This window comes from Chaetodon trifascialis, chromosome 21 (assembly GCF_039877785.1).
Source record: "Chaetodon trifascialis isolate fChaTrf1 chromosome 21, fChaTrf1.hap1, whole genome shotgun sequence".
In the NCBI taxonomy this organism is placed as follows: Eukaryota; Metazoa; Chordata; class Actinopteri; order Chaetodontiformes; family Chaetodontidae; genus Chaetodon; species Chaetodon trifascialis.
This window is the reverse complement of record NC_092076.1, coordinates 976,794-1,003,037: the sequence shown is the minus strand read 5'-3', so window position 1 is coordinate 1,003,037 and position 26,244 is coordinate 976,794. Positions and strand designations below refer to the sequence as shown.

The window sequence follows — 26,244 nt, the reverse complement described above, 5'->3', positions numbered from 1 at the left end:
AAAGCAGTTTGTTGTGGAATACCCCACGAGGGAGACGAGTCTGATCTGGGCTCAGATATTAGGACTAACATCAAAGACGAGAACAATGCTGGAAATAGACTTGGCGACGTGCCACAGGAGACGCCGCTCGGCGCGGCGCGGCGCAGGAGCCATCATTAAAGCTTGTGTACACAAACAGCTCATTCAGCTCGCCAACATCATTGGAGCGTTGTCAGGATTTCAGCATGGCTATATGTAGTCCTGAGCCATGCCGGGAATGTATGTCTGTGTCTGACACGTCTGTCCTCTCGCTGCAGGCCCGGGACTCTACTGTGACACCTCCATCGATGGCATTGGCACCTGCTGGCCCAGGAGCAGCGCCGGCCAGATGGTGTCGCGACCCTGTCCGGAGATGTTCTACGGCGTCAGATACAACACCACCAGTAAGTCCACGCCGCTGCCAGCAAAGACACGAACAATAGATTCAAAACAAGATTTAATTTGATTCCCCCCGCCCAACTCGTCCTCCCCCAGGACAAATCCTGTTTACGTAATTGTGTATACAGAAATTAGCATGAGCATACAAATTAGCGAGACGCACACAAAAGCTGGGACGTGTACACGAAGTAGGACTGCAGATAAAACGGCGTGAAGAAGGAGGAGCTCGACAGAGAGGAGACGAGAGAAGAAGCTTCAGCCGCCCGTCAAACCAGCCGGAGCGCCGGAGACAAATGTCCGCCGCGGCGCTCCGTTATTAACTGTCAGTCAAACGCACACGTCCAAGCACGATCAGCTGTTTCTACACGCAGTGTCTCCGCAGGTCTTCTGGACACTTTTTTGTCTCGATCCGGTCTGAACATCTGCTCTCCGGCTCTCGTCGGTCCTGAAATATCTGTGTGATCTGTCGGTGGTGAAGCTGAGCGCAGACGCTCGTGCTCCTCAGAGGACGAACCCTGAAACATGACTCAGCGTCTCCTGCTGCTTCGCCACATCAGAGCTGTGTGTGCTTCCTGGTTCAGTTGGTTCTGGTGTCCAGAGGCGGTTTGGTCTTCTGTCCGTCAGCCTGAGCCGACTCATCGCCTTCACGGCTCTTCATTAATGAGTTTGTTTAGAAGTAAACAGGAACTCAAGAGGCATCCAGGCCTCAGTGCAAACAGCCTAACGAGGACGGACGACATGTTGTTTCTTTCACGCTTCAACGAGGCCACCCGAGTGTTGTGCTGCTGTTCTTAACTCACAGCTGCTTCTTCAGATGTGGAGTGGAGCTCGTCACAGACTCTGATCACCCAGCAGAGTCACGGCCTCCTTCCCTTCAGCTACAGATGGACAAACTGTCCACCAGAAAGATTCAGAGCCGTTGCCGCCGCCGCCGCCGCCAGAGTGAGCAGGAAATACAGTGAAATGTTAACAATGAAACAGCAAAATATCACAATGAAGTTAACAGTAACAGATTACTTCAAAGTCTGATGAATAAATTACTTGAAATGCAAAAATGCATTTGGTTACTCACTACAACGTTAATCTGAGTGCTCGTTAGCCACAGAGCTGCTGAAGACTCCGCTCATCACTCCTCCTCTTCATCCGCCAGCAGCTGAATATTTGTGTAATATTTCATGAAATATCTGAGCAAATATTTGAAGGTCATTGTTATGGAATTAGTCAGGAGGAGTTAGAATAACTTACATTTCCTTCACTCCCAGCTGTGCTTTGCATTTACTGATAATTAGCTCATGTTAGCATGCTAACATGCTAAGCTAAGACGTGAACAAGGTAAACAAACCTGCTAAACATCAGCGTGTCAGCGTCACTGCGAGCGTCCACAGTCATAACTTCAGCCATATTGCCACTAAACGTTTTTATGAGTCTTTATTACCCTCTTCATCGCCATAGCGACGGCTTGTGATGCGTGACTTTGTGTCCATGAAGCGTCTGAACAGAGCGACGTCACACGGCCTTAAAAGCACAAAGTTGACACACTAATAACAATATCCTCCACAGCATCAGCGAGGAAATAAAAGCAATTCATCCTGTGTGACTGACGAAGACCTCCAGCTCTTCCTCATCTCGTTATCAGGACGCAAAACAGCTGAAAACAACCCAAGAGCTGTCGAACAACGTGATTATCACCTGATACGATCAAATAATGACTTGACGAGGCGCTGATGCACAGCTTTGATGACTCAGCAGCAGGATTTTAAAAAAGTCCTTTAATTCATCGGATTCATGTCATTCATGCTTTCCTGTGATGAAGCACAACAACTGACAGGCAGCAAATCAGCTCAAACACAGATCCCAGGTCTGTGACGGCGCTCTGAAGGTACAACAGAGGAAACACAGTCGTAGGAGATGACAGCGAGCGCGTTCCTGGTCATTTCAACTCGAAACCCCCCCGAGACGGCGAGGAGCCACCGGAGAGGGGGGGGCGAGCTGTAATTCAGCCGGAGCTCAGCAGTAATTTGACACTGCGAGGTTCATTTCACCTTCAGGATTAACATAATCTCCATTCAAGCACAGCCTAAAAGCCTGAAAGAGAGCGGCCGTCAGCCGACACGAGCGCCAAAGGTCAGCGAGCGACGGGCCGAGGATGAGGATGATGGCGTGTTTACTGTGGGAGAATTTAGAGGGATTTCTCTGAACGCTAAAATCCTCCATGATATCATGACTGACTCTGGAGCTCGCACCAAGCCTGAAGGCGACGTTAGCGCCAATTTATCAAACGCTTGATGTTTTTCACCGACGACGTGATGAAGACTCGACGAAGCTCCGACGCCTGAGCTGCTGCTTCAGACGCGTTTCTGTGTTTCACAGGTAGAAAAACACGGCGACCTTCAGACTCTTCATCGGCTCAGAACTCGCTCTCCTCACGGCCGCACACTCGAGGTTTGGTTTGTGAGGATCGTGTCACCTGAACGCACCTGAAGAGAAGACGAGGTTTAAACACGACGAAGTGCATTTACTCCACACTGGAAGATTACTGCAGCCGTGTACTCTCAGAGCACTTCACCTTACTGCAGCCGTGTACTCTCAGAGCACTTCACCTTACTGCAGCCGTGTACTCTCAGAGCACTTCACCTTACTGCAGCCGTGTACTCTCAGAGCACTTCACCTTACTGCAGCCGTGTACTCTCAGAGCACTTCACCTTACTGCAGCCGTGTACTCTCAGAGCACTTCACCTTACTGCAGCCGTGTACTCTCAGAGCACTTCACCTTACTGCAGCCGTGTACTCTCAGAGTACTTCAGATTACTGCAGCCGTGTACTCTCAGAGCACTTCACCTTACTGCAGCCGTGTACTCTCAGAGCACTTCACCTTACTGCAGCAGTGTACTCTCAGAGCACTTCAGATTACTGCAGCCGTGTACTCTCAGAGTACTTCACCTTACTGCAGCCGTGTACTCTCAGAGCACTTCACCTTACTGCAGCCGTGTACTCTCAGAGCACTTCACCTTACTGCAGCCGTGTACTCTCAGAGTACTTCACCTTACTGCAGCCGTGTACTCTCAGAGCACTTCACCTTACTGCAGCCGTGTACTCTCAGAGCACTTCACCTTACTGCAGCAGTGTACTCTCAGAGTACTTCAGATTACTGCAGCCGTGTACTCTCAGAGCACTTCACCTTACTGCAGCCGTGTACTCTCAGAGCACTTCACCTTACTGCAGCCGTGTACTCTCAGAGTACTTCACCTTACTGCAGCCGTGTACTCTCAGAGTTCTTCACCTTACTGCAGCAGTGTACTCTCAGAGTACTTCAGATTACTGCAGTGTACTCTCAGAGCACTTCACCTTACTGCAGCCGTGTACTCTCAGAGTACTTCAGATTACTGCAGCCGTGTACTCTCAGAGCACTTCACCTTACTGCAGCCGTGTACTCTCAGAGTACTTCACCTTACTGCAGCCGTGTACTCTCAGAGTTCTTCACCTTACTGCAGCAGTGTACTCTCAGAGTACTTCAGATTACTGCAGTGTACTCTCAGAGTACTTCAGATTACTGCAGTGTACTCTCAGAGTACTTCACCTTACTGCAGCCATGTACTCTCAGAGTACTTCACCTTACTGCAGCCGTGTACTCTCAGAGTACTTCACCTTACTGCAGCCGTGTACTTTCAGAGCACTTCACCTTACTGCAGCCGTGTACTCTCAGAGTACTTGACCTTACTGCAGCCGTCTACTCTCAGAGTACTTCACCTTACTGCAGCCGTGTACTCTCAGAGTACTTCAGATTACTGCAGTGTCCTCTCAGAGTACTTCAGATTACTGCAGTGTCCTCTCAGAGCACTTCAGATTACTGCACTGTCCTCTCAGAGTACTTCAGATTACTGCAGCAGTGTGCTCTCAGAGTACTTCAGATTACTGCAGCAGTGTGCTCTCGGAGTACTTCTGATTACTGCAGTGTGCTCTCAGAGTACTTCAGATTACTGCAGTGTCCTCTCAGAGTACTTCAGATTACTGCAGTGTCCTCTCAGAGTACTTCAGATTACTGCAGTGTGCTCTCAGAGTACTTCAGATTACTGCAGTGTCCTCTCAGAGTACTTCAGATTACTGCAGTGTGCTCTCAGAGTACTTCAGATTACTGCAGTGTCCTCTCAGAGTACTTCAGATTACTGCAGCAGTGTGCTCTCAGAGTACTTCAGATTACTGCAGCAGTGTCCTCTCAGAGTACTTCAGATTACTGCAGTGTCCTCTCAGAGTACTTCAGATTACTGCAGCAGTGTGCTCTCAGAGTACTTCAGATTACTGCAGCAGTGTGCTCTCAGAGTACTTCAGATTACTGCAGTGTCCTCTCAGAGTACTTCAGATTACTGCAGTGTCCTCTCAGAGTACTTCTTCTCTCTGTCTGGCCGCAGCGGCTGGTTTTAACTGCTCGCACATGTTCGTCGTTATCGTCTGGATGTGAAACGCTCTCCGTGCTGTGGGAGCGTCCATGTTTGGTGGAGGCGTTGAAAAGTCCTGTCTTTAGATTTAAAGTACTCGATGAAGTACTGGCCTCCGGAGGCCGAGCAGCGACCGCAGAATGTGGGGATCAGCCTGTGTGTCGCGGCGTTGAAGCAGCTCGCCCAGTCGTCGGTGGCGTCCCGCCGCTCTGTGATTGGCTTCAGTGCAGCTGAAAATGACCAATCGGACGGCGTCTGAGCGCCTCGTCCGGACTCAGCCGCTCGACGGCACAAAGGCTCGTTTCATCGTCTGATTTCATCTTTCTGTTTGTGTCCTGCACAGACAGACAAACTGTCTTTTCTCAATGAGAGACACGAGTGCAGCTTCAAAACAAACCCGAAACGCGTCGTTCAAGGAACATCCAGCGTTCTTCAGCGTGAGCGAGCGACCGTCCCGTCGTCAGTCTGCCAGCAGCTGGTTCAAACACGAGATGAGGAAGATTTAAAGGAGCGAAGAAACATTTCGAACATTCAGCATCAAACGTGATTCTGACTCATTTCACTGAAACCAGAAACATTCAGCAACACTGAACACTTTCAGCGTTTCAGAAGCCTCGTTTCTGGGCCTTGAACAGAGCCTGAAAGACGCCGGCGTGCAGAGATTTATGGTCTGTTTTCCTTCAGCCTGAGAGAAGCCTGCAGACCGCGCTCAGGGCTTAACAACCCCCCACTGTGCTCAGGGGCAAATAAGCCCCCACTGTACACACAGTACACACAGTATATACAGTACACACAGTACACACAGTACACACAGTATATACAGTACACACAGTACACACAGTATATACAGTACACACAGTACACACAGTATATACAGTACACACAGTACACACAGTATATACAGTACAGTACATACAGTACAGTACACACAGTACACACAGTATATACAGTACACACAGTATATACAGTACACACAGTACACACAGTATATACAGTACAGTACACACAGTACACACAGTATATACAGTACAGTACACACAGTACACACAGTATATACAGTACAGTACACACAGTACAGTACACACAGTACACACAGTATATACAGTACACACAGTATATACAGTACAGTACACACAGTACACACAGTATATACAGTACACACAGTACAGTACACACAGTACACACAGTATATACAGTACACACAGTACACACAGTACACACAGTATATACAGTACACACAGTACACACAGTATATACAGTACACACAGTACAGTACACACAGTACAGTACACACAGTACACACAGTATATACAGTACACACAGTACACACAGTACACACAGTATATACAGTACACACAGTACAGTACACACAGTACAGTACACACAGTACACACAGTATATACAGTACACACAGTACACACAGTATATACAGTACATACAGTACAGTACACACAGTACAGTACACACAGTACACACAGTATATACAGTACACACAGTACACACAGTATATACAGTACAGTACACACAGTACAGTACACACAGTACACACAGTATATACAGTACACACAGTATATACAGTACAGTACACACAGTACACACAGTATATACAGTACACACAGTACAGTACACACAGTATATACAGTACACACAGTACACACAGTACACACAGTATATACAGTACACACAGTACACACAGTATATACAGTACACACAGTACAGTACACACAGTACACACAGTATATACAGTATGTACAGTCCACACAGTACACACAGTACACACAGTATATACAGTATGTACAGTCCACACAGTACACACAGTACACACAGTATATACAGTACACACAGTACATACAGTACACACAGTACACACAGTATGTACAGTACAGTACACACAGTACACACAGTATATACAGTACACACAGTACATACAGTACATATGGTATATACAGTACTCACAGTACATACAGCACACACAGTACATACAGTACATAAAGTACATACAGTATATACAGTACGTACAGTCCACACAGTACACACAGTATATACAGTACACATAGTACATACAGTACACACAGTATATACAATATGTACAGTCCACACAGTACACACAGTACACACAGTATATACAGTCCACACAGTCCACACAGTACACACAGTATATACAGTACACATAGTTTGATGTATTTTTATTGACGTATTACTGTTGGAAACAGTCACATTCAGCAGTTTTTATGTCGTATATTTAACATCATATTCAAAGTTTTTACTGTTTGTACTTTTATTATCATAACTTCTACCACAACCACTGCTAATACTACTACAACTATATACTACTAATACTTCCTGTGCTTTTCAGACCTCTTATCCACGAACAAGAACATTTTGAACATTCAAAGCATTTTTAAAATCTGATCAGACTGACAAGGTTTCTGTTCCTGTCGCAGTACAGGAAGCCAAGGGGTGGTAGTATCGGCAGTACTGGTAGTATTGGTAGTATTGGTAGTAGAGGTAGTATTGGTAGTATTGGTAGTAGAGGTAGTATTGGTAGTATTGGTAGTATTGGTAGTAGAGGTAGTATTGGTTGTAATGGTAGTATTGGTTGTAATGGTAGTATTGGTAGTATTGGTAGTATTGGTAGTATAGGTAGTATGGGTAGTATTGGTAGTAATGGTAGTATTGGTAGTAGAGGTAGTATTGGTTGTAATGGTAGTATTGGTAGTATTGGTAGTATTGGTAGTATAGGTAGTATGGGTAGTATGGGTAGTAGAGGTAGTATTGGTAGTATTGGTAGAAATGGTAGTATTGGTAGTCTTGGTAGTAATGGTAGTAATGGTAGTATTGGTAGTATTGGTAGTATAGGTAGTATTGGTTGTAATGGTAGTATTGGTAGTATTGGTAGTATGGGTAGTATTGGTAGTAATGGTAGTATTGGTAGTAGAGGTAGTAGAGGTAGTATAGGTAGTATTGGTGGTATTGGTAGTAATGGTAGTAATGGTAGTATTGGTAGTCTTGGTAGTAGAGGTAGTATTGGTAGTATTGGTAGTATTGGTAGTAGAGGTAGTATTGGTAGTATTGGTAGTATTGGTAGTAGAGGTAGTATTGGTAGTATTGGTAGTATTGGTAGTATTGGTAGTCTCGGTAGTATTGGTAGTATTGGTAGTAATGGTAGTCTTGGTAGTATTGGTAGTCTTGGTAGTATTGGTAGAGGTGGACGTGGGACAGGCATAAGTGTCTTTAGGTGGAGGCAGCGCTCAGTCTGGACTGGGCTCCTAAAAGCCTGAGTGATGGAGCTGCTGTCCTCGGGTCCAGAGGGACATCACTGCAGAGTTCAGGTCCAGAGGACGAGGCGGCGTCCTGCTCGTTCGAGCCGCCGGTGCAGAAAAAGACGAAGATCTGGACGTATTTCAGCTGCAGCTCGGCGTCGAAGCCGAAGACGCATCGAGGACGAGGTTTACAACGAGCAAAGACGTGTTCAGTCTGACTGTGAACCCAGAGAAGACACGTGTCCCTGTCTCTGATCACATGACGGCCTGAGCCCACAAAACCAAGCTGACGGCAAAAACACAAAACTTTATTTACAACAGAGCGTTCACAGCGGCGGCTTACCACAGGAGACCAAGTATTCAGCTTTACTGCAGTAAAAGTACCAATACCACACTGCTACATGTGAAAATACTCTGAACTGAAGGTGTTACTTCAGTAAAAGTATAATTAGGAAACTGTACTTAAAGCCTTCAGAGTAAAAGTACTCAGACGTGACATTTTCCCGCTCTGATGTCCTCTGTCCGAGTCTGTCCAAGCAGGTCAAACAGCACACGTATGTACAGAAGAAGTATAATGATCAAAGAAGTATTTGAAGTAAACAAGAAGCAAACTCTAAAGCAGTTAGTCGGCCTGTGAGGTCATCAGGTGGTCAAAGCCGGCGATGGCGGCCATCATTAACACCACGGTAACCTCTGAGGACGTCTCACTGTGAGCCAGCAGAGAGATTCTGCCTCGTCTCTTCACGAGAGAAGAAGACACAAACAGAGTCTGACGTGTGGACGAGTTCCGGTCTGAGGATCAGGGCGGAGGACCGATCCAGGAGCCTAATTGGGCGACGGGGCTGATGGAGCTGATCATGGCGGCTCCTCAATGCGTTTGATGATTTACGGCGTGTTGTCAAACATATGCAAGGAGGGGACGTCCGGGGGGCGTCGTCCAGACCGCTCAGCCGCTGGATGGTGACGGCCGCCCGCGGCGCCGCGTGCCCTCCCCCGGGCCCGTGACTCAGCCTGGCGTAGCTGTCTGTGCGGCTGCTCCGCCCGGAAAGGCCTCCACCATTTGCTGCCGAGCTTGACTTTCCCTTAATGGTCCCCAGAGGGGGGGCTGTGGATTTCATCTGTGTGTCTGCGCACGTGTGTGACTGAGCGCGTGCGTGGACGCCATTTCTCTGACTCGCTGTGAGTTGTCGGGTCTTGCACCAGTCAAAGAGGAGGGGGAGGAGGAGGAGGAGGAGGGGGAGGAGGGGGAGGAGGAGGAGGAGGAGGAGGAGGAGGAGGAGGAGGGGGAGGAGGAGGAGGGGGAGGAGGGTGTAGTGTTATTTAGAGATGTGCCGGCGGTCGGATGGTGGCATGACCCCTCACCCCGGCTCACCCTCCTGCTCACTCACATGGAAGGCAGCGCACCGACGCAGCGTTTGTTGAATATTAACGCCTGAATGTGCGTTCAGACGGGTCACATCAGACCTGATCAGATGAGCAGGTGAGGAAAAGAAGCGCACCTGTCCGTCTCGTTATCCCCGGACGCTCTGAGGGAATCTCTCCAAATTTAGCTCAAACGTTCACTTGGACTCAAAGATGAACTGACTTGATTTTGTGGTCAAAGGTCAGAGGTCAGAGGTCACTGTGACCTCATAAAACACGTTCCATGCTTCAGAGCATCTAGCTTCTTCTTCGCAGCGTCCTTATTTGAAGCGTCGTAGTCCAGCAGAAGCTGATTGGTTGAGCTGATATTGATCTTCAGGTGATCGTCGTCCTCTGGACACACAGTCTCTAAGTGAAGACAGCGTCTCTACCTGGAGTCAGACATGTCAGTACACTGATGTCCTCTGAGTGTGGACAGACGGGGTGTGAACTGGAAGCTGACTGGTTGGCAGAGGTTTCCAGTGCAGTCAGATGGAAAGTGGATTAGTGGTCTGTGTTCAGACCTGGTTCCAGGACAGACTGTGCAGTCCTCAAACCCTGGAGGTGTCTCATTCTGCAGAAGCAAACAGGAGCGAGCCAGAATCCCCAGAATCCCCCTCCCCCCCCGGAAAGCTGGCACGTCTCCCCCTCGCGCCTCCTCAGGAGCTGCTCCAGTTTCCAGCCTGGACGACTTTAACGAGTTCCTCCTCTAATGAAAGCGAGGTGGCGGCGGACGTTTCGGTGAGCAGCGGGGAGCGCAGGTACGCCTGCTCACCTGAAGGAAGGTGTCGGGAGACGTGGAGACAGCAGCCGCCGTCTGACTCTGGGATTTACGAGTCGCTAGTGAAGAGGTGTGTTTGTGGAAGAGACTTACGCCGTGATTCATTCCCCTTTTACAGCGAAGGAGGAAGCTCTCAGATCCTTCACTGAAGTACAAATACCTCACTGTACAAATACTCCGACAAAGTACTGCATTGAAAATGTCTTTTGGTCTGGATTCCTGTCCTTAAACTCCAGTTTGTTGGATTTAGTGACGTCTGGTGTTTGCAGCAGCTGAACGCAGCTGAACCGTCGCCACTGAAGGCGCTCTTTAGAGTCCGTTTGATTTGTCCTCTCTGGGCTTCTGTAGAAACATGGCGGACTGCGAGGTGCTATAAAGAGCTCGTTCTAAGGTCGTAAAAACACGATTCTTATTTTCAGGTGACCGATGAAAACACACTGATGAATGATTGTTCCATGTTGCCTGTAGAGCCTCATAAATCGTCCACGCTGGACCTTCAAAGCTTTATGTTTTTAGAAAGTGTGATAAAAAGTCGTCCAGTGGAGCGTGAAGCTGTCAATCATCAGCTCGCTCCGTCTTTTTCATGACTCTGGCGCTGAAACACGACTTCTCTCAGCGTTTATTTGGTGATATTTTTGTGAGTGGGTGACCGTCCTGCACATGGACGCTGATGTCTCTGTGTGGACGTGTCAGAAGACACTACAGGACAATACGCACGTTACCACAGAATCTTGTCCTCGTGCAGAGACGTTCAGCTGAAATCAGTGTCTCACATCAGTCCTACAGTGATCATTTCAGAGAGAGCTTCACACACGGCGGCCGACAGTAAACGCATCGTGTCGCAGCTCACATTCGCTCTGCAGGAGAGCATAAAAAAGTCATTTAGTGCAAATATTCAGTTATTTCGCCTCCTGCTGCTGCTGCTGCTTTCTAATTGGCTCCCGCTGCAGCCATTGATCGACCATGTTGAACTGCTGAGCAAGCGTGACTAAATTTGGGTCAGCGTAGAAATCCTTGCCGTGTTGCGTTCGGGGACCCTGTGAAGAGCGTTCGGTGTTGCTGGCTGTGTGCAGGCTGCAGCGGTTGCAGATGAAATGAAAGAGGATGTTTCGGCGCGGCCTTGGAGCGCTGCCTGTGTTCCATCCTCACGCACCTACAGCTCCTGTTTCCACAGCCAGGACTCAGCGGCTGGCACGGCTTCACCCCGTTCAGGAGCAACAATGGTGGTCGCTAAGCAAAGATTAGAAGTGCAGTGTACGACAGTGAAATCCTCCGTGAGCCTCTGACGCTCCACAAACGGCGCTGCGTGCCGTTAATAGAACTTCTGGCTCGTCTCCAGTTTGGCCGCCGTCGCTGGATGAAATCAGAGGCTATTTTAGGACGTTGAGCTTGTGACCCTTCAAACGCTGTTTTACGATGCTTTCAGAGGCTCGTTCCTGCGGCAGGAAGTGGCTGGGGGGGTGGGGGGGGGCCCGCTGCAGTGCAGTGAGGAGGCGCTCAGCGTGAACTCACCTCGTGCATGTGCAGCGTGATGTTCACAGCACAGCCTGAGGTTTTAATGAGGTGAGAGGACGGTGGGTTTTTCCAAGAAGCTCCAGGACCTGGCCCCCCTCCCACCGTAGACCCCCCCCCCCATCTCTTTCTGTCCACTTACTGCAGAATTCACTCCCTTTTTACAGCAGCTCATTACGGGACGGAGTCCACGTTCAGGGACTCGCTGTCTGTCCCAGAAAGACGCGATGACGCAGTGGTTAGCCTAGCTTAGCACGCTGCTGTGTGTAGATGCTTCACACGGCTTCATTAAACTCACTGGCAGCTCTTCTTCACTGGCAGCTCGTCTTCACTGGCAGCTCTTCTTCACTGGCAGCTCCTCTTCACTGGCAGCTCTTCTGCTTCCAGCACAGAACTGCCCCGAAACACGAACTCTGCTTTCTGCGTTTCACTTTGTGAGGACAAAACAAACGAGCTGAACGTGTGAACGTGTGAACGTGTGAACGTGTGAACGGCTGAGCTCTGGCTCTTCGTCCGTTCTTCTCACTTCTCCTCTCTCAGGTTTCAGCTCTTTGCATCCTGTAGCTGCTGCTTGTTAAATCCACCTTCATGTGCTTCAGCTGGAAAACTTCGTCCACCTCCTGTCAGAGAAGCTGAAGAACACAGAGGAACATCAGCAGGTCTTCAGGCGTCAGCTCCTCGTTCTGAAACATCAGCACATGTATTGTCTGTTTCTAAACAGACGTACATCAGTCTGTGGTCAGTGCCAGAGAGACGTCGTTTCGAGGTCCTTCTGCTTGATGTGAAGGCTCCAGCGTCTCCAAATGAAAGCTCTGAAGACCTCTGCTGATTGGCTAACGTTTGGCGTGTAAACCTCTTTGAAGAAAACACTCTTTGCTATTTAAATGTGTGCTTTTCTTCATGAGGTCACTTCAGGGCTCTGACTAATTCATGTTAATGGTTTGCGACCATGAACCCAGAGGAAAGCTGCCCCATCATGCAGCGTTATGTGAGAGAAGGGAATTATGGGAGAAACTGTTTGTTTTTAATGAGGAGATTCGGCCAAAATGCAGTTTGTCACAGCTCTGATCGTGGAGAAAAGAAGCAGCTTGAGGTCTGATACGACAAAAAGCTCTCTGCTCGCCGTCCTGTCTGGACTCTGGACGTGGACAGAAGCATGAGGCGCGTGCACATCGTGTGCACGCCGTGAGTCCTTCACAGAACTTCATCGCTGCTAACTTTTGACTCTGACACGATTCTCCACAGACAGATTTTAAGGCTCTGCAGGATATTGCGTTTGGGGTTTAGGGAATATCACATGCGAGGTAATCTTGATTGGGGACGACAGTCCTCTTACACCGTCAACATGCTATTTTTACTCAGCTCATTGCACATTATTGCCCTCCGGCAGTCCAATCCCATCTCATCTCTTACCCTCCTCAAAATCCCTCATTATTAAAACATGCGTTTGGGCTCATCAGCCTCCATCTGAGGCCACGAGGACGCTGGTGAGGACACAGGTGGTACATCATCATTTCTAAATGGACGTCTTGAAGTCGTGCTGTCAGGTTTGTCCTTAAAGACTGAAACCCTGTAGTGAGGCTGGACTGAGCTAAATGCTAACACAACATGCTAACATTAGTACTGTGAGCAGGTATAATGTTCACCATGGTCACTCTGTTGGTTTAGCCTGTTAGCATGCTAATGTCTGCTAATTAGCACTGAGTAAAAAGTCCAGCTGAGGCTGTTTGGTCATAAATCAAAGTCTTGGACGAAATGGGACAAATTGACCGTCTGATTCAAACCAGCGCATCAAACGTTATCTCGTTAGAGATTTAAGTGTTTTTCTGTTGCTTCGAGGGTTCAGCGTGGATGAGAAGTGGCCTGACGATGAGCGAGCCGCTCTGTGGAACCCGTCAAACGGACGCAAACAAACGCTGCGCTTCATTATTTCTGCTGGCTGACAGATTTCAAACCGTTTCCTGTCGCACAGAAAAACATTGCAGCTTGAAGAGTGTCAGCGGCAGACTTCTGTGCAACGACCCGAGTCGACCCGCCTGCGGCACCGGGTCAGAGCTGTCCATAAAGCTCAGAGGAGGACGTCTCGGGACGGGACCAGCTCAAACGGCGACACGTCGTGCGAGCTCTGGCTGACAGGAAACCTTTCTGACGGTGAGATAATCCTCCGAACCTGAACGCTGCGCACGGCGTCAGCTCTGAACCTGGAGCTTGGCTCTCGAACGCTTCATCCTGCCTCACCTGCTGCTCTGCGGACGGCCGCCGAGGAGAAACCATCAGTTAAAACGTCCCACATCTCTGCTCTCAACTTGAAATTGCCTCATTTGCAGTATTTCAGCTCCGCAGTGTCCTGTTGATGATTTCATTTCCTTCATCTTAAGAAATAATAAATGTGAAATGACAAATGTGAAATTTGTTGGAGATTATGTCCCCTCTGTCCCTTCTGTCCTGTGACGCTGCAGCCCTGCATGGAAAATGTCATTTCACTCATCACTTGTCACAGCCTTCACGGCGACCCCCGACTCTCTGGGTTGATAAGATCCAGCAGTGTGCAGAGATGAGAGACATGGACGTCGTCACGCTGGTGGACGGCGTCTCGTCTGAGTCTTTTAATTGCGTCTTGCTCTCGTTGATGTCGCTGCCCTGCTTTCCCCACGCGGTCGACCAGCAGACTCGAGGTGCATCGTGGGTCAGCACACGCTGGACGTTGATGCTGGACGCGGGCGGACGGCGGTAAACTGTCCTGACAGCAAACGTGTGAAAAGTCTCAGCTTGTACGACGTCCTCTAATCATATCTCTCCCGATTAGTCTCAAAAAAGGTAAAGGTCACAGAGCCACGGCGAGTCCAGCAGGAGTCCACATTCTGCACATTTAACGGACGCAAGGCCAAAGAGCAGGAGGCAGAAACACATCCTGAAAGAAAGAAAGAAAGAAAGAAAGAAAGAAAGAAAGAAAGAAAGAAAGAAAGAAAGAGGTGAAAAACACACTGCTAATAGCTCTGTCTTCTTCTCCTCCTCTTCCTCTTCTGCTCCTCTTCCTCTTCTCCTCCTCTTCCTCTTCTTCTCCTCTTCCTCTCTGCAGATAATGTTTACAGGAAATGTCTCGCCAACGGGACGTGGGCGCTGAAGGGGAACTATTCCATGTGTAAGGCCATCCTTCACGAGGAGGTAACACATCCGTGCGTGTGTGCGTGTGCGTGCGTGTGTGTACGTGCGTGCATCCTGATTACAAACAGCCTCTGAGCATGAAGCTCACATTAATCAGACACACAGCGAGGTTGGAGGTGGAGGATGGTGCAGCAGGTCGACTGGAGGCTTATTTAGAGTAAATATTGATTCGGGGTTTGTTGCTCAGAGCCTGCAGCCATAAAAAACGCTAAAAATACGACGAATGTACAACGAGACGTCCGACGGCGTCGCTCGGAGGACGCAGCTTCACGGTGGATGTTCAGAGTGAAACAGATCCGGCTGCTTTGACATGGAGGCTGCACATCCACCCGCAGCTCTTCCTCCTTCCAACCAAGTGCTCCATTTTTAAATTGCTCTGAAGAGACGCAGCCTTCTAAACGCCGCCGTCCTCCAGCGTTGTGAGTCGGTCGTGTTTGGCTGAAAGCAGCAGCGCCGGCGTGACGCTCCTGCTGTGCTCCACATTTTCATCCATTCACATGTTTTCTTTGTTCCGCCTCCACCTGGACGCTGCATTGTGATGTGCAGATGTGATGGTGGCGAGCGCTTATTTTAATTAGGATGGAGCGAAGGACAAAGCATTCAGACAGAACAGGCTGACCTGAATCAGGGAAACACTTATTGTATGTAAAATTTGAGATTACATGATGGAAACAGGCGAGGCGGTGCTTGTCTGACCCGACCATCTGCTGGAGCTGAATATTCAGGCCTGAGCGTCCACGAACACGGCGGCGCGGCGCGGCGCGGCGCGGCGTGGCACAGTTTCCTGTCTCACATCAGTCCACATCCCTGTGCTGCTTCTCGAGCTTATTTTCTGTATTTTCCTTCTGCTCAGCAAAGCAGCGTTCGTTCAGTGCTCTGAGTCTGTGTCCTCAGCGCGTGTCTTCATACTGAAGTGATGTGTGTTTGCGGTGATGAAGGAACATGAAGGACGTGTTTTTCATGTTTTCAGAGTTTTATCAACCTTCAGACGCACGCTCTTTGTTTGAGGCGTCGGTTCGTTGTCTCTTCATGAGATTTGTGGACAGTAAGAGGACGTAAAGCGTCTTTGTCTCACGTGTGGAGGCGTGTCGGCCTGGCGCTCAGCTCACCAGATGCACTTCATTTATACGTTATAGATCTGTGAGCGCCAGGACGCAGCGCGTCGACTGAGACCTTTCATTTAGTGTTTCCCAGAGACTCTGATGTCCAATCGATCCGCGCAGAAGACGGATAGAGACTGCCTGACCTTTTAAAAATGTGCCTTTGATTTTGTTCCTTTTGTAGCCATGAAATAAATCAGCAGGTGGCGGTGGTGGCGGTGGTGGCGGTGGTGGCGGCGGCGGCGTGATTGACGCGTGGGAAAAGGAGGCGGGCGGAAGGAGCTCCTCTTTAAAGTTCAGCCTGTATTGAAGCAGATACTCAGTGGTCCCACTGGGAAGAGACGCTATGTGGATCAAAGGCTTAATGGGAAGTTTGCTTGAGGGGAAAAATCCTCTTTTGGTTTCGAGGTTATTTTCTCAAAAACCCGATAAGAGTCTTTGTTGTTCCTCATAGATGGAGAGTGAGTCAGGTTTGCTTTGGGCTCCTGTGGGAGTCACTTCCTGCCAGCGGTGGGCAGGTCTTATATTATCCCCCAAACCCCCCCCCCCCCCCCAGGCTCACCTTAAACCTGCTGTTTCGTTGATTTACGTCCTGATGTGTCAGCCGGCGTGCGTGCAGGACTGATTCACGCTCTGTCAGCGCTCACGTGCTCATTGATGGAGCGATCGTTCAGCCTGTAATCGCTCGAATCCTTCCTGCTGTCCAACGCTCCCTTTTTAGCATCGCTCCGCTGTGAAAGACGAGGGACAAAACCTACAGTCCTTGTTTGGTGAAAAAATGTCTTTTACTGCAGCAGAGGGACGCGAGTCAGACCTCACGGATACGAGTCCCAGGACGGCGGCGCTCACGTGGTTCCTGTAACAGACTGCTGAAGCCTCAAATTAGCTCCGGCTGAACTTTACGACGTGTTTCTGGAGCAGAGCGTGGACTGCGGTCCAGCACGCGTCAAACTGCTTTGTTCCGTTTCTGCTGTTTCACACGGTCAGTTTAACACTCTACGTTCGTCACAGCAGACGTTCGTCAGCTTCAAGGCCTCCTCTAACTCAGTGTTCAGGCTGCGGGTGCACCACAAACCAGGGTCAGGACTCCTGTACGGTGGCCCGGAGAGCTCAACACACTGCAGCTGACAAACGAGCACAGAAATTAGTAAAAAAAATCCTCCTTAGAAGACTAAACAAATGGAAGTTTTTTACATTAAACTTTGTGGTTATGTGATTCAGATGAGAGCAGTAATTAGCAAAAGGCTAATGCTAACAGCAAGTATCCAAAATAATGTCTGGATCGTGACAATCAGAATCAGAAAATGAGCAATTCTCCAAAATCACTGATGATCATTCAGTAACTTAATGACCACAGCTGCAGATCACCTGTTCCAGGTGTGTTCGTCACTTTTTACTGTCCCCTGGAAACCTGCCTTGTTTTCTCTCTGTTCATTTTTTAGGAAACTCCTCATCGTGTACCTTTAAGTTGAGCCTTCCAGGCCACCGTCCTCTTGTCCTAATGAGAACCCAAACTCTGATTGGACAGTCTGACAGACCTGGGAGCAGCTGTAAGCTGTCCTCTGTCCTCTCTAACCTGTGAGGCTCCAAAGCTTCTAATGGCAAAAGCTGATATTGTGTAAATAAAAGATGGGAGAGGTCTGACGCGGAGCCACGAGCCGGAGACGACGCGAGCTTTCATTCAGCGCAGCGTCATAACCTCCTGCCTCCCTCTGTGAGCTCTGCGTCTTCACACAGACGAACGGGGACGACGGCGTCTCCCGTCTGTCCTGGAGACGAGTGTGAGTGATGCTTGAAGCGGGTTTGAAGTGATTACAGCGACGATCGAGGCTCTTTACGGTGGATACGACTTGATTATTGTGTTAAGAGACTGGAAGGAATCTGGAGCTGTCCCCACAGAGCAGCTGTCTAACGTGAATCAAAGCTCAGAGCAGGAAGCGGGAAGTAGACTGAGGAAGAGTTAAAGCCTGGAGCTGCTGCACCAAAATAAAGTGAATGGGAAACATGACGCGTTGGAGGGCGGGCGGTGCAGGGATTAAACATGCCCACATTTAATCTGGGCGTAGACACCAGCAGGTTACATAAATCCACTTACAGCGCAGATTACTGTTGGTAGTGTGGGGAAATCCGATCACAATGGATTTCAGACAGTGGACTTACAGATTCACAGGGAGATGCTCGGAAAAGCTGCAGCTGCAGCCGAGCTCCCAGAAGGCCTCGTGTGGACGGACGCTGCGTGCGTGAGGTCGTCCACGTCCATCAGCCTTTCAGCTGTGTCTCAGAACCAGGACCAGAGGGACGCCACGGTCCCCTGAGACCGGCAGGGTGACGGGTGACTCTGAGAGTCGTGGATGGATCAATGAACAGGTCGACCGGGTCCAGACCAAAGACCAGAACCCCGTCACGACTGCAGTGACACAGAGACGAAACACAACTACAACCACAAACAGACCCAAAATGACCAATGAGACAACAAGACGACAGAGACATGAGACACAACCACAGGGAAACAAAGAATGACCACAAAGACGAAAAATGACAACTAGGACAAAATACAAACATAAAGAGACGAAAAACAGCAACAGAGAGACAAAAAACAACCACAAAAAGACAAACAAAGACTAGGAGGAGACACAAAATGACCACAAAGAGACGAAAAATGACATCTAGGACAAAAAACAACCACAAAGAGACAAAAAACGACAACAAAGAAACAAAAATGACCACAAAGAGACAAAGAAACAACCACAGAAGAAGAAGAGACTCCAGAGCTGTGACTGGTTCAGTCTGGGCGTCTTGCTCTGCTGTGGGGGGTCTGGGGGGGTCTCTGTCTGTGTCAGTGGGCTCATTGTCTCATAATGCGTCCATGTCTGTGGACTGAATAGCTGCTGTTTCTTGATATCGTGTCACAATGTTTGAAGTTTGTTCTCGTTCATCAATCACGTGCAGCTCATTCCTGCTTCTTTAAAACTGCCCCCCCATCCTAAAGTTTCTAAACTCGTCCCCGTTAAGCCCCCCAGCAGGAGTCGGCTCTGCTATAAGCAAAATAAACAGCATCGGCCTCTGCTCTCATCCTGTGTTTGTGTCCCCGCTGCAGAAAAAAGGGAAGATGCACTACCAGATCGCCGTCATCATAAACTTCCTGGGTCACTGCATCTCCATGGTGGCTCTGCTCGTCGCCTTCTTCCTCTTCTTGTGTTTGAGGTAAGTGTTGGTCCCGCCGCCGCCGATAATCCTAAAGACATCCTCGATGTGACAGAAGCGTCCGCACTGCTAAGATCCCTCGTTCAAAGCGCCTCTGGTTCTTATTCGCAAACCGTTTGGTCATGGGATGAAGCGTTCCCTATCTCAGTCCCGCAGATGTAAAGGGGTTTAGGCGCCCGCAAAAACTAGGGCACATTTCCCACAAACGGGAATAATATACCCGACTCTGAGAGCGCAGAGAGCCGAGGCCTGCTGGGACGAGCGGCGGAGGTGCGATGAGTTTCCCCGACACTGAAGTCAACAGAGAGAAAGGTCTTCGCGCCCTCAACGGCCGGCGCCGCGATCGATCCCCGAGACACTCCAGAGGGTGAGAAAAGCGTGAAAGGACAGTTTTAGAGTTTATGAGCAGCCGGTGTTTGTGGGCTCTGACGGGGGGGGGGGGGCTGGAAATGACACGAGAGCGAAGGTTTGGCATTTATTACTCACCTTCTTCACTGTTTAATGAGAGCGAGGACGTTTAAGGTGAGGCCGCCGGCGGGATGGAGGAAAGGTTGACGCTCGCGTTCAGAGCTGTGGAAGTGAAAGGAGAGAAGATCAGAGAGGGAGAGAAAAGTTCACCTGAAAATCACTGAAACGGTGAAGCAGGAATCACACCGTTCATCTGTCGGCCGTTAGCTTTCAGTGTTTCTTCAGCTTTATCTTCACATGGTGCATGTCTGAGCTCTGTGCGGACGTTTCTTATTGAAATGCATCATGGGATGTGAAAGGAGGCGCTCTCAGTGGTCAGCTGGATGCTCGCCGGCAGTGTGCCAATTCCTGTTTTCATTGTGATGTCAGAAAGATGAACGAGCGTCAGTAATTATCATTATTATTATTTTTGTCCTCATGAGTTTTTGTCTGGAGACGTTTTCCAGACGTCAGTCAAACAATCTGACACCTAAAGAGCATAAAGATCATTTAACTTGTCCCCGCTGGAGGCTGGACAGAGTCCGTCTTTGCAGTCAGGCTGTGATTCAGCGAGCTCGAGGGACGACCTCGCAGTTTCTCAGCCGAAGACGCCTGCTCACCTTCACCCTTTGTTAGATCAGGAGAGGAGGACATTAATAAATTAGACCTCAGTCACCCTCTTATTAAAGTGCACACCAGGATCCAAACACTCTGACCCGTCTGTCCTGCAGCAGGACAGTCTGAGAGGACGGACGTCCGTCTGATTGCATGCATTAATGTTTTAAAGAGTCACGGAGGCATTTTTCACAGAAAAAAGCTTTTTTAACGCAGAGTTTATGAAAGACGAGACTTTATTGATCCCTGAGGGACAATTCTCATATTAGAGCAGCACAGAGACAGCAGAGACACTGAGAGACAGCAGAGACACTGAGAGACAGACTGAGACACTGAGAGACAGCAGAGACACTGAGAGACAGCAGAGACACTGAGAGACAGCAGAGACACAGAGAGACAGACTGAGACACTGAGAGACAGCAGAGACACTGAGACAGCAGAGACACAGAGAGACAGACTGAGACACTGAGAGACAGCAGAGACACTGAGAGACAGCAGAGACACAGAGAGACAGACTGAGACACTGAGAGACAGCAGAGACACTGAGAGACAGCAGAGACCACGACGGCCATCTGAAGGAAACGAGCGAAAGAAGAACTTGGATTTCATAGTATTCTCCTCAGTTTTGAATATAAGTACTTCATAGTACTGTATTATCTCCAGACAGTGTGTGTGTATTGCATAATATGCATTATTATACTGCAGTGCAGTATATTATACTGTAACTGCTTATGTTTTATTTCTTAATCTGTATGTTGTACTTCTCATTCGTACTTATACCACAGACTGTGTGTATTCATCATGGAGCTCTGCTGGACCTCAGTACACAGATAGTACTATGATTATGTCATTATGGTGTTTATCTCTCTGCAGCAGTTCAGGGCTCATCGTCCTCATTGTGTCTCTGTGAGATCTGAGTTTCTCCTCAGGGATCAATAAAGCCTCATAATAAATACAACATATATATAATAATACTACATGTGTGCGCTGTGAGTAACGTACTGTGTACACGTGATGCAGTAACATGCTGTAATACAGAATTATGAAATATAAATATAATCAAAGTAGCGCAGTAGCCTAAAAACACAGTGATGTAAGTAAAATGATATTACTTAAGATAAAATACTGTCAGGTGAGGTACTTGTACTGTGTTTTTTACTTTATTACATTTATCTGACAGCTCGTTATTCAACACAAAACATAAATTAACTCATAAATTCTGACGTGCTGTTTGAGATTTAGCCGCAGTGATGAACACATGAATGCTTCAGTCATTCATCCTTTAATATGATTCATAGTCAGAATTCTGCATAATGAAGTACTTTTACCTTTGGTACTTGCACTGGACGTAGTGGAGGTGGCTTCAGCTCACAGGACAGCAGAGACGCGTCCTTTTTTCATGTCTTTCTCTGCGTCTTTAACAAAGACGTGTCTCCAGGAGCGTTCATGTCTCTGCTTAATTAACGCACGTCCGGCCGTGCGACCCAGCGGCAGGACGCCGGGGGAAGTGAGGTCACGGAGTAATGAATGGGACTGAAAGCCTCCCTCAGAGCCGCCGGCGCAGCGCCGCCGCCTCTGTGATGCTGATGGAGCTCCAGAGCTCCACAGTGAGACACAGCGGGGACATTAGCCGCTTGCTTGTGGGACAGCCTGCGTTATAAATCAGAAATGTGCATGTTTTTGTACCCTGAGAGTGTTTTATTTACTTCTGTGTAATGTTGTAATTAGTCTTTGTTGTGCTCTTAATTAGCCTGTTTTTTAATTCAGTGTACTGGAAAATTCTGGCTCGCGCTCGTCTGCTCAGTCAGCACAAAGCCGGCGCGTGACACCTATTAAGGACGGAGGAGACGCAGCCTCCGCTCGCTGAGGACGCCGTCAGCTGGTGACAACAAACGGGCCGTCACTGCAGCGACCGCGGCGCTCTTTCCTGTGCTTCTATTCTGGAGCGCTCGCTCGCTCTGAGGCGCTTCAGCAGATTTTAATTGTGTCCTAAGGTCGATTTATTTACAGCATTAAAAAAGCATCAGGCTCTGGGGACACGACACAAACGTGGGCTGAAACGTTGCTTCATGTCAGATCGGGGCTGAACCTCGACTCGAGGCTGAAGCTCCTCATCGTTCATGTTCACCGTCTTCTGTCCTGAGCACAGAGCGGACGGACAGTTAAAGACTGAGGGTTAGTGTCTTTGTTTAAAGAGAGACGCAGCGAGCTTCGCTTCACGTTCACCTTTCTGCTCATTCATTCAGTCACTCATTCATTCACTCAGTGTGGGATCCTCTTGTTTTTGCAGCTGAGTCTTTTCTCCTCTGTTCGTCTCGCAGGAGCATCCGCTGCCTGAGAAACATCATCCACTGGAACCTGATCACCGCCTTCATCCTGAGGAACGCCACCTGGTTCATCGTCCAGCTGACCATGAGTCCTGAGGTGCACGAGAGCAACGTGGTACGAACCCGTCTGTGCGAACGGCTAACAGATCAGTGCATCACAGCCTCACACACACACACACACACACACACACACACACACACACACACACACACACACACCGTCCTGCTGCCTCAAACACTCACTGCAGCACCAAACGTAGATTCATCCGCCGCTGAAAATAGTCCCAACAGATGCTCTGTTGGGAGTGCAGAGGCCGGCGGTTTGAGGAAGTTGTTTCGCCTCTTTCAAACATGTTTCTGGCAGCTGAACGACCTTCCGCTGCGTATCCCTCCGCCAAGCCCCTCCCACCGAACCCACGAGTCCCAGCAGCAGCAGAAAGAGGCGTCGCCCTGCAGGAGCTCGGCCTCGTAGGGCCAGCTTGAGCCTGGACACGACCCACGTCCCCCCAAGACCCATCATCTCAAAGAGCCCCCCTGAAGCAGAGTGCCGCTGGGCTCAGAGGCAGCTGTGACACACGCGCGCGCGCGCGCACACACACACACACACACGATGCACAGCTGTAGGCAAACGATGCATCACGAGTGTCCAACGCTGCACGCATGCATGCATTTGTAGCAGCCAATAGGAGCGCCGCCCTGTCCCTGAAATGGCCTGTGATTGGCCAGTCTGCACTCCTGGGCTGGGTTTTCTAAAGCCTGACAGCAGAGCCAGGAGGAGCTGCAGAGGTCCAGTTTGTGTCTGACCTCTGGAGTTACAGGATCCTCAGCTCTGAAATGAAAACCGACCACAGCTCAGCAGAAGCTGTTCTCAGCCTGTCGTCGAACGTTACTTGAATTATTTGTGGTAACCTGTAAAAAAGCTTTGCAGTGAGATTAAATATTGTATTTCTGAGACACTGAAATGTTTGATTTTGTAGGTTTGGTGCCGTCTGGTCACCGCCTCCTTCAACTATTTCCACTCCACCAACTTCTTCTGGATGTTTGGCGAAGGCTGCTACCTCCACACCGCCATCGTGCTCACCTACTCCACCGACAAGCTGCGCAAGTGGATGTTCATCTGCATCGGCTGGTGTGCGTACACTTCCTGTCTCTCTGTGAACCACCTGCACTGTTCACCTGCATGGAAGCATCACACATTTGGGAAATACACGGATTCGTTGGCTGATACCTCTACCATGTCTGTGTGTTAGCTGCTTAGCTTAGCATAAAGACTGGAAGCAGGGGAAACAGTTAGCCTGACTAAAGCTGCCTAAAGGTGAAATAATCAGCATCAGCTCTGAAGCTCAATTATTAATATTTGGTGTCTTGTTTGTTTAATCTGGATACAATCAGATGAATGAAAGGGACAAAATGTTTATGGGGAGTTATGCACCACGCTAACAGTTTCCCTCTGCTTCCAGTCTTTATGCTAAGCTAAGCTAATCACCTCCTGGTTCTAGCTGAGTGATTGTCGCGCAGACATGAGAGCGGTTTCATTTCTTTTTTATTAAACTGTCAGTGAGAAAGCGAGAAGTTGCTCCCCGTGATGCTGAACTATGGGTTTCAGTCTTGTCAGTTTGGGTGAGTTTCATTCCAGCAGAACAAACTGAAGGTCAGATACACATTCAGCCCACAATGAGAGCGCTGGTCTTGATGGAGATAGCAGGATTTCTCGTGGCAGCTGGGAAACGTATTGGTGAGGAGTCCCGAACGCGCCGCTTCACGCTGTCAGACTGAACTATGTGCTGCTGAGATTAGGTGTATTGTGCCAGCTGGATTACATTTCCCTCAGGGCGGCGTGAAGCCTCCGTGTGAAGAGGAGATGGCAGCGCATTTCAGGAGGGCTGTGAAAAAATAAACAAGATCAAATTTTATTTGCTTCGCTTAGCTTCGAGTCAGGCCTGAAGGGCAGAGACGTGAAGGCAGAGCGGTCTGGACAAGAGACGAGAACAACGAGACAAATTACGTTTTCAGATAATCCGGCGCTGCCACGCTGGATTTCCTGAGGTTTAACATTACACTGATGGCAGCGTCTTGCTAATGAAGTGGAGCGTTTCCAGAGACGTGACACTTACACATGTGACGCGGCAGCTGGCAGGGCCTTCATGGCGCCGTTAGTGTCACCCAGATGTAAGTAACGGCTGTTTGACTGCCTTATTACGCCGCTATAAGTCAGTAAAGTGGCCGATCACTCTGCATTATCATCAGCCGGAGTCCGGCTTTTCATTCATTCACAAAGAAATATTGGGATGGTGACAGGTCCTGGCTTGCATCTGTGGGTCAGAGCACACCAGCAACAATCGCTTCTGACAGAGCTTGGCAGGCGCTGGTGCTGAAGACGGAGACGAGGATTTCATACGGCAGCGTGACGTCCCTGGAGTGCTGTTTTGTGATCTGAAATGCAGAGAAAGATGAAAGAGGAGTCTGTCACTGTCTTTTCTTTTTTTTCCCACAGGTATACCATTCCCTATAATTGTGGCGTGGGCCATCGGGAAGCTGTACTACGACAACGAGAAGTAAGGCCTCTGTTTACGTCAGACTCTTCTTAGATATTCTGTTTCTCAAAAGGACGGCGGCAAAGTCAAACTGTCTTACATTAAAGGGATGAACGTCTATTACTAACCTGCTGTAATCACATTTGCATCGTACACTGTTCTTAACTACACATTACCCCTGCGGCCATTTCCCCTTTGATTAGGAGCGCTTAGTGCGTGATGGATCGCAGTGTTCAGGGCTGTTTCAATTCGACCGGTGGACGTGGCTTCAGCATCCTGACAATAAAGTCTGCGTTTGTCTGTAATTTAAAGGAGGAAGCTGCTTATATTTTCTACAGTTTTGTTAAAAACTCAAAAAAGGTAATGGGTTAAATAAATACTGGAAATGCTAATTAAAAGTCCAGTCTGGAGGATTCAGAGGGACCAATTGGCGGAAATGGGATCCATATATCTACAGTAGCCCAGAAGGGACAAACAAACGTGGACTCTAGAGGGACACTTTCAGGCTGTTTTAGTGTCTTTTTAGGGGCCACTTATCAGAGCCGAAAGCAGCTGCTGGAATCAGGCTGATGAGAGCCGTGAGAGTCAACCGAACCAATGCAATGTCTGTTTGTTAACAAATATTAAACCACAGGTGAAAAGAGTCCTCGTGAAATGGACCATTTATTCGTGTTTGAGTAACATTTCATAAAACTTTTAAAAATCAAACTACATATTTTGGGTCTTTTCGTGGAATTTGTTAACAAAATGAAAGCTATAGAATACGGCAGCCTGATCGTCTTATTTACTTCCAAGTGATTCAATCTAATTTCAACTTTTATATCACTGTATTATCTTAAAGAGCAGCATCCTTGTTTCAAGACGCTGGCTTGCAGAGAATTACAGAAACATCATTTTTATTTGAAATGAATGTCCTCATTAGGCGCCCGGAAAATAAGTTTTTATGACTCAATTCTGAACAAAATTCCCCCGAACACTCTATAATTCATAATTTGGTAAATTACTGACCACAGAAAACGTGTTTGTCTTGAGCACAAATCAGGAA

At 48.6% G+C, this 26,244-nt stretch overlaps 1 protein-coding gene across 1 annotated transcript in view; it reads left to right on the top strand.

Moving 5' to 3' along the window:
• LOC139349502 (corticotropin-releasing factor receptor 1-like) overlaps positions 1–26,244 on the top strand; it is a 37,530-nt gene that overhangs the window by 4,991 nt on the left and 6,295 nt on the right. Inside the window, exons 4-9 of the mRNA XM_070990373.1 lie at positions 297–422; positions 14,887–14,972; positions 19,170–19,276; positions 22,660–22,780; positions 23,643–23,796; positions 25,160–25,220. Of these exons, the coding sequence (XP_070846474.1) occupies positions 297–422; positions 14,887–14,972; positions 19,170–19,276; positions 22,660–22,780; positions 23,643–23,796; positions 25,160–25,220 (655 nt within the window). The remainder of the gene's footprint in view (positions 1–296; positions 423–14,886; positions 14,973–19,169; positions 19,277–22,659; positions 22,781–23,642; positions 23,797–25,159; positions 25,221–26,244) is intronic.